The 8,541-nt window shown below is 39.6% G+C and overlaps 1 protein-coding gene across 1 annotated transcript in view; it reads left to right on the top strand.

Moving 5' to 3' along the window:
* The first annotated feature begins 6 nt into the window (after positions 1–6).
* Positions 7–8,541, top strand: part of DYNC2H1 (dynein cytoplasmic 2 heavy chain 1) — a 169,281-nt gene continuing 160,746 nt past the window's right edge. Inside the window, exons 1-10 of the mRNA XM_009641758.2 lie at positions 7–276; positions 2,800–2,970; positions 3,949–4,084; positions 4,405–4,523; positions 5,097–5,241; positions 5,994–6,226; positions 6,474–6,608; positions 6,707–6,820; positions 7,016–7,127; positions 7,295–7,419. Coding sequence (XP_009640053.1) covers positions 76–276; positions 2,800–2,970; positions 3,949–4,084; positions 4,405–4,523; positions 5,097–5,241; positions 5,994–6,226; positions 6,474–6,608; positions 6,707–6,820; positions 7,016–7,127; positions 7,295–7,419 — 1,491 coding nt within the window. The 5' untranslated portion in view covers positions 7–75. The remainder of the gene's footprint in view (positions 277–2,799; positions 2,971–3,948; positions 4,085–4,404; positions 4,524–5,096; positions 5,242–5,993; positions 6,227–6,473; positions 6,609–6,706; positions 6,821–7,015; positions 7,128–7,294; positions 7,420–8,541) is intronic.

The raw sequence follows: 8,541 nt of genomic DNA, 5'->3' as shown, positions 1-8,541 counted from the left end.
CCCTCCGCGTACTCCCCTGGGGCTCTGGATCCACCCCCGCCTCCACCCTGCCCGGCGGGGGTGCGTCCTGCCGGCATGTCCGGGGAGGGAGACAAGAGGAAGCGCTTTATTTCGGCCACGGCTGCCAACTACTTCGGGCTGGATCCAGCTGTGGGTCCCGCTGCCCTGGCCGCGGGGCTGCGTTCCCGCCCGGAGCTGACCAGCTTCCTCGACGACAGCAATGAGTTCCTCCTCGTGGTGCAGCACTCGGGCACCCAGCTCACCGCATCCAACAAGGTAGGGTCGTGCCCCGCCGAGGCTGTGGAGGCGCCTACGGATCCGGTGTGCCCACCGCATCCCCGTGTGCGAGGGGGGGATGCAGAGCTCCGGGTCCACCCAGGTTTAGTGGTCGTAAACGACGGGTGTCTGATTTGGGAGATGAAGGGATGCTAAAGGGTTAACAAAAGGACCTTTGTGAAGACAACTCCAGATCCATTGCTGGCATTGTGTTTTAGGTTAACTTGCTAATCATATGAAGTGAACTATAGATAAGAAACTAACACTGTAGAGAATGTGGAAGAGGAGAGGTTAGTAGGAAATGGCCCATCTTTGTTGTGGTCCTTGGAAGGCAGGTAGGGGAGCAAAGCGTCTGGCACTTTGTCGGTATGAGGATAGCCAAGGATGGGGAGCCGGTTGGTACCGGCTGTGTTGTTCTGACAGCGGAATAAGGGGGGTAGAAGCTGGAGTTCGCCAAAAGGACAAGGTGAAGAAGAGGAGTGGATGAAGTAAACGACCCCTGAAGACCACCGACTCAAATCACTGAGCATGCGCAGTTGGGAGGGACTTATGGAAATGACCTCTTGAAACTAATTTTAATACGAAGCTGGGACAGGTTACGCCTATGTATAGGCGTATTGGGAAACTTCATGTATATGTAACACTTTGCTACATATAAGCGGGGCAAGCTGCCGTGTTGCGGTGCACACAACTTTGGTGGGACTACCCCCCCTGTGCTGCCCAGCGCTGAATAAACATACCTGCTTTACGGTCTTACAGATTGTGGAGTCTGGTTTCCGCACGTCAGGAGATGTCTTCCTATTGCAGATACCTATGATGGTCTTGGTGTCTGCTGCATAAATTACTGGCCTGAGGGTCTGTGAAGACCATATAGTCAGCTGCGCCATATATTTGTCAGTGGATTGTGCCCACGCTGAGACGTAGTTTTAGCGGGCTGTGCAGTGTCACTGTGTGAAGGTAAACAGCCTGGAGAACAGTGTGTGGCCTTGCTGTGAACGCCGAGTGGAATCCGATGTATGGGTTGTTCCTGGGCGGGGGTGCATGCAGGTGATGAGAAGGATTGCATTGCCGATGTCCATGCAGGACACGTGGCTCAGGATGTGGCACATTGGCAGATATTTGACAAGTCCCAAAGTGGGCGTTTGTCCAAATCATGCATTTTGCAGGTTGATGTGTCCAGCTGTGAGCACATCCGAGATTTGTTGTGTGAAATGTCCTGGTCTCGAGTGCGTGCGTTCAGCCAGTGATGACTCCGAGTGAAACCGTGGGGTGCGATGTGCGGTGAATGTCACCATGTAATCAGGACACGCTGTGCTACCTGCCTGCCACATAGAGTGTATGGGCAAAGTGCGGGTCATGACGTGCGTCCCATCATTCTGCTGTGAGACCAGGGACGTGGTGTCTGTTATGTCAGTGACAATTTTTTTATCTGCACTTAAGATGAATGTAATGGGTCGTTAACATGTGAACTGCTGTGGGGAGCAGTGACTTACATACCTCTTGATGTAATCATCTGTGTAGTCTGTGAAGTCTAGTGCATGCTATATTCATGTGAGAATGCACATTTACGTGTACCTGTTTTTGGGGTGTGCTGCTGAGCCACTGCCTAATATACAAAGCCACTGTCAGCAGCCATGGAAGATCAAATGCATATCGGGGCTTTAATGGTAAGCCTGTTGTCTCAGTGAAACGGTGTCTGTAGGTGTTGAGCTAAAGACTTGATGAGAAAGTAAAATTGATACTGTCCAGTCAAATTGAGAGCTGTTCTTACTAACCCTGTGTTTCTTTTAACAGAAAAAAAATTTCACAGATGTTTACAATTGTACAGAATTTGGGATTGTAGTTAATGTATGTTTTTGCTGCTGTTTAATAATGTTTAATAATGTTCTTCTGTTTTATGAATTCTCCTCGGCTACAAATAGTTTCAATAATTGATTTTATGGCAATTTTTGGAACTTTACCCATAAGTTGGACTGTGAGGGGAACAAGAGTCGTGTTACAACTTAGGATTTTATGGGTGAAGGAGCGTGCCCTTCCTTGTCCTTGACAAATCTATGAATTGCAGTAGAGTTGTGTATTTACAGACTCAGGAGAACAATACTGAATATTTATTCCCAAAATTATGTAGTGTAAAAATGCAATAAAAAAGATAGACTTCATGCTTAGTTTTCTCTAAGCACAAGATGGAATTCTGGTTTGACCCCAGAAAGTGGTAGTGGAGCTTTCAAAATCAAAATAGCATAAGTAATTACGGTATTTACAAATATTTTATAATGAAAAAGGCATTACATATTTGGTGTTGGAATTCAGGTTCCTATGAACTCAGGAATGAGTATAATAAAAGTTTTCATTTTCTGTGCAAATCAGATACTGCCAGAGTTATCAGAGCCTATAGGGAGAAATATGGTATTTTATAATTTTTTCCTTGATGTAAATAATTTGTGTAAATGGTCTACATAGTTTAGTGTAATATGCAGTCAATGACAGTTTTCTAAACAAATCCCGTCTTCTTGATTATTACAGATTGAAGCTACCGATTCTATGAATAATGTATTGGTGTTCTTTAAGCTGCGACCTGATGTAATTACAGAAGACAATCTTCATAGCAATATTCTTGTGTCATCTATGCTAGATTCACCAATTAACACCCTTTATCAAGCAGTACGACAGGTTTTTGCACCGGTATTACTGAAGGTGAGCAGTATTCCAATTTGAATGTTCTGTAGATTTATATTTTAACATTGAAGTTCTATAGGATGTTAACTGTTCTGAGATAAATATTTTATTTTTTAAAAATAAAATATTTTAAGAGCTTAAATAATGGATGATAGTTCTAATTCTAAGTTAAAGAAGGTACTTTGTCTCCTATCAGTAAGGGTGGGAGGAGGATTCTGGTCATACATACACATGCCTGACTAGAAATGTGGCATACACTGGGCAGTGGTGGTTAACGGAGACAACAGCTCCTTATCTCCTTTCCACCAGTATTTCTGTTCTTGTGTCCTTTTCTTGTTTTAGATATTCTTTTATTTTATATGAAATGCGTAGGTCTGTATCATGCAAACTATGATTCTATAATATGTGGCAGGTAGGTGTGCTAGACTCTAGATTAATTTGCACAGCTGCATTTTTCATAGTTTTGTTTTTTTTTTTTTTAAATGTTCTGAGGCTTTTCCTTCTGTTCCATTAAAGAATATGTTTCCTTTGTGGATTTTTTGTCAAAAATGATGACTGTGGCTGTATTTCATAAGCTGAGCAAGCAGTTTCAGCATTTAAATACTTTAAATTTCTTGTATGTCATAATATTAATAAAATAATTTTAGAAAAACACAATAACTTTTAATATTTGACTCTAGCAATTTCCAGATTCTACTATAGAAGTAGATTCTAAATGTATTTAACTTAAGATAATTTGTTAACAAAGAATTTTTAACACATTTTCTATAAATCCAACAAATGACTTTTGATTTTGTCATAAAAAATTTTTACAGTATTATTCTGAATTGTTAAGTGAAAAGAATGAGGTGCTTTTCCTTGACTTTAAGAAAAACAAATTGTTATGTTGTCCCACCATGTGGTTGGTTACTGAATAGTTTCTTTTATTTAAGATTAATAGGAGGAAAATGATAATTGATGTATCACGAGTCACAGTGTTTGAAATTTTCGTTGCAGGATGAGAGATGGAGTAAAACATTTGATCCCAAACTCCAGAAACTTTTAAGTGAGCTTGAAGCAGGCTTGAGTACTGTTCTCAGAAGATCAGATCCTAATTATACGGGAACAAAATTCAGTGAAGATGACGTGCGAGGTTTGTTTTGCACTTACGTCTTTTATAGTTAATTTTAAATTAGGGGTAAATAATTTATTTACAGGTTGAGTTTTCAGTCTTCATTATCCCAGTGACTGCAGAGCGTGAAATATAACAGGTTGTGGGGAGTAGAATGGAATTAGTGATGATCACCTCTGGTCTCTTGGTATGAACTTGATATATATAGTCAGAGTCAGAAGTTGAAGGATAATTACATAAACATATAGTAAAAATTTGCCTTAGAAAGTATGTTCTGACTGAAAATATTTTGTGACCATTTGTGTATTTCCTATTTAAACATTTTCTGTTATTATTTGCAGCTATACTTACACCTACAGATGAATTCCAGTTCTGGATAGAATGTGCTCATCATGGAAGTAAATGGTGTAGTAAAGAGAGAGCTTCTCATTTTAAAGACTTGTTTGAGGACATTGCAAAAGTATGTTTTCTTTTGTATGATCAGTGATATATTTATAGACTTAGTAAAACCCACTCTTCTTACAAAATATGTGTCAGTAATATGTACAGTCTTTTAAAATATATGAATATATAACTATTTAGTTATTTTTTTCTTAGGCAAAATTTTACTTTAATGACATTCATGTAGTTCTAGAGACAATGGTGCAGGGGAGTGCCAATATTTAGTTGGGAGCAGATTTGACCACTGAATACTAAGATCTGCTGTAGAAATACAACAGTATGCTACAGTTCCTGAACTAGAAATTGACTCATGAAATTATAAAAAGGAAAACTGAAAATGCAGACAATAATAATGAATACTTTTGTGTAAAATGTTTGGCACCTGTGAAGTGCTTGCTTGAATAGCGCTTCAGATATCAATGCATTCTTCACATGAATAAACTTACACAAATGCTTGTTTTTTGAGAGGATTATGCCATATTCTGTTAAGCAATAAACCCCAGGAAACTATAGCAATTGCCAGCTTCAGAAAAGTATAACTGTTTCTACAATGCTAGTTGCAAAGTAATTGTATTAAGGTTATTTTTTGTAGGATTATTACAACTTGGATAGTCTCTCATTATTTGAAGTTGTGGATTTGGTGGAGACTACCAAGGACACTGTTGATGGTGTGTGGAGACAAACAGAACATGATCCTTATCCACAGCCACGCATGCATAATCTCTTGGATGTGATAGGTAAACCTTTACGTAGTCTTTATTAAATGAACAGTTGAGAAAAAGTAAAGTGAATCCTTGAGCAAAAGCCTTTTTTCTCCTAAAGGCACCGGTGACAGCCTACAGCATTAAGGTGCTTTCCTGAGTATTATTTGCTGAGTAGTATTCAGCCAGTTCTAGTAGATGCCTTCACATATGCCTGGGAAGATGATAGATAATAACAAGATGGAGTTGGATACCTTTCAGCCTATGGGCTGGATTTCTTTTGCCTCTGTTTGACTCCTTGTCTTTCTCTCAGAGGACAAAATTTATTTACATAAATCCCCATTTGAAGGTTGATTCAGTCTGTGTGGAGGTGAGAGCAGGATGTGCACAGAGGTTGCTTCGCTCATTTTCTCAGCAGCAGCAGTCCCATGTTCTGGGACAGGCATAAGACAGTGAGTTTGTCTGCTGCTGCCAGATGTGTGTGTGCGCGCGAGGGGAAGGATTGCTGGGGGCAGCCAGCTACTGCCATTACTACTGATAGACGCTTGTGTGTGGGTTCCAGAATCCAAATCCATCCGCTTCTGATGTTGGACCAACCTCTGGTTGACTTGGAGATGTTTAAGAAATTTATTGAATCTGAAATAATCGGTTACTAATACATTTGTGTGGTTTGAAATCAAGATATTACTCTAGTTTTTAAAAATGGTGATTGGAATGTGGTATAGCATTTAAAGGAATTATTTTAAACAAAATAACATATTGCTTTTGTATACTTTTTTGTGTTCTAGGTGGCTCGCTAGGTAGATATGTTCAGAGAAAATTAGCCGCTTTGAATTTGTGGGAGGATGCTTTTCACAGTGTTAAAGAAAATCTAAAGGCTGGCATCTTGATTTGTGAGCAGTGGGTGTCAGCTTGCGAGTACCTAACTGGACAACTGTGGCAACGTTATACTCTACATCCATGGAAAAATGAGAAATATTTCCCTGAATCATTAGCCAAACTTGGCAAACGTCTTGATGAGGTAGAGATTTAAATTATACACATTTATTTCATTAGACACAGAATTAAACAACATTGTTTTAAGTTCAAAAAGGGAATTAAATTACTTTTATAGCCTTTTTAGAGTCAGATAGCATTCCATAATCCGTATTTACCTGAGCCTTTCAAAAGTTTCTTGTAAAAGGAGAGGGATGGGATGTGCTGCTGTGCTTTTTGCTTCTAAATTAAAGTTTTATGTAAGAGTGTGTTGGCTATTTTTTCTGTTATAGGTGCTAACTGTTAGAACACTGCATGAAAAACTTACATTCTTTTTGCCAGCTGGAGAACAAAATGCTTTACATCTTGCCCAAATGTTTGAACCCTTTGCCGGCCTAAATCCTGTACACTGTAATCCTTACACAGAGGTATAATCCTTATTTTTTAATTTATTCATATTCTTTCTGTGACATTTCATGAGGTATATGGATAGTCCTAAACTAACATGAACATATGAACTCTCTAGCCATTATGGAAAGCAGCAGTCTCTCAGTATGAAAGAATTATTGCACCAGTGGAACAAAAAATAGCAAGCAAACTGAAGAAGTTTATTTCAGAAGTTCAGGACAGTCCTCAGCAGGTATGGGTATTTTTGTAGTCTGAAAATTTTCATAAAGGTAAAGTTACTGAATTCTTAAGTAGTCAGTTTAGTGCACAGGAATAAGTACTTGGAGCCAAAGACAGTACTCATGAACAGCACTAATTGGTAGCGTCAGAATATGTTTAATTTTTTTTTCAGGAGAAAAAGATAACTTTTTTAAACTTCATATTCCAGCTTCTTCAAACGTTTCAGAAATATAAGGAACTGATAAAGCATCCAAATATAAGCAAAGAGTTGCTTTTTGAAAGGGAAGCATTGCTAGCAAGACTTCAAGATTATGTCAAAGGTAAAAATGTATTTTAAAAGTACATAATTGCATTATTTTTTTGCAAATGCTAGAATTCTTTATTTACTTTTAGTCAGTATTCTTCGTATATTTTTATAACTGCAATAATAATTTTAAGCTTGTTCTATTAGGTGTCTGGTATAACATGAATCTTTTGCTTGTGTTAGACTATCAGACAGACTTTGAAACTCGATGCCATGGTGTTCCCGGTGATGTTTCTGGACCACTGTCAGGCAAAAACCTTTCTGAAGTTGTCAATAATATTGTATGGGTACAGCAGCTGGAGCTGAAGGTAACAGATTCCATAACTGTTTAGACACAATATTAGCATGGAACGTAAAACGTGGTATTTGAGATTTCTGTGGGGAATTCCACACAGAAAAAGTGTGGACTTCCCACAAGTTATATAATCAAGATTGCTTATCAGTGGTGCTGCTTGCTAAGTTGAATTTTATTAACTGACCCAGAAGACAGCCTTTTTGTAATACACTGAACTGCCTGCTTTTATGACTTCTCCCCCCCACCCCCCAAAAAATCCCACAATTCTGAGGAGACCTTTTTGTTAAATTTTACCCTTCAGTTTGCATTTTAAAATTGTATTTAAGATTTACAGACAGCCATATTATGACATGCTAATTCTCACTTGTTATTACTAACCTGTGTAGGGTCCCCTTGAAATCAAAGGGATTTCTTGGTAGTACTGTTTTGAGTCAGTGCCTAGCAGGGAATTCACTACAGAGACTGTAGTAAATGTCAAACGATTCTGTGTTCTCTTACAACAGAATGAGTTTGAAACATATTTGACTCTATTTTAACTGAAGTTATTTTTGTTAGTTTGTATTTACACTTCAGTTGGAAACTCTGGAACTTGTTTTGGAAAGTATTCACAGAATCACAAGGGTTGGAAGGGACCTCGGGAGATCATCTAGTCCAACCCCCCTGCTAGAGCAGGCTCTCCTAGAGCATTCTACACAGGACTTCATCCAGGCGGGCCTTGAATATCTCCAGAGAAGGAGACTCCACAACCTCCCTGGGCAGCCTGTTCCAGTGCTCTGTCACCCTTAGAGTAAAGAAGTTTTTCCTCATATTCAACTGAAACCTCTTATGTTTCAGTTTGCACCCATTGCCCCTAGTCCTGTCGCTGGACACCACTGCAAACAGACTGCTTCCATCCTCGTGACTTCCGCCCTTAAGATATTTGTATGTGTTGATAAGGTCCCCTCTCAGTCTTCTCTTCTTCAGGCTGAACAAGCCCAACTCTCTCAGCCTTTCCTCGTAGGGGAGGTGCTCCAGTCCCTTTATCATCCTAGTTGCCCTCCTCTGGACTCTTTCTAGGAGTTCCTCATCTTTCTTGAACCGGGGAGCCCAGAACTGGACACAGTACTCCAGGTGGGGTCTCACCAGGGCAGAGGAG

Source organism: Egretta garzetta, unplaced genomic scaffold, assembly GCF_000687185.1.
Source record: "Egretta garzetta isolate BGI_Z169 unplaced genomic scaffold, ASM68718v1 scaffold547, whole genome shotgun sequence".
NCBI lineage: Eukaryota > Metazoa > Chordata > Aves > Pelecaniformes > Ardeidae > Egretta > Egretta garzetta.
Note: the sequence above shows the minus strand (reverse complement) of the source record. Positions and strands in the feature narration are given on the sequence as shown.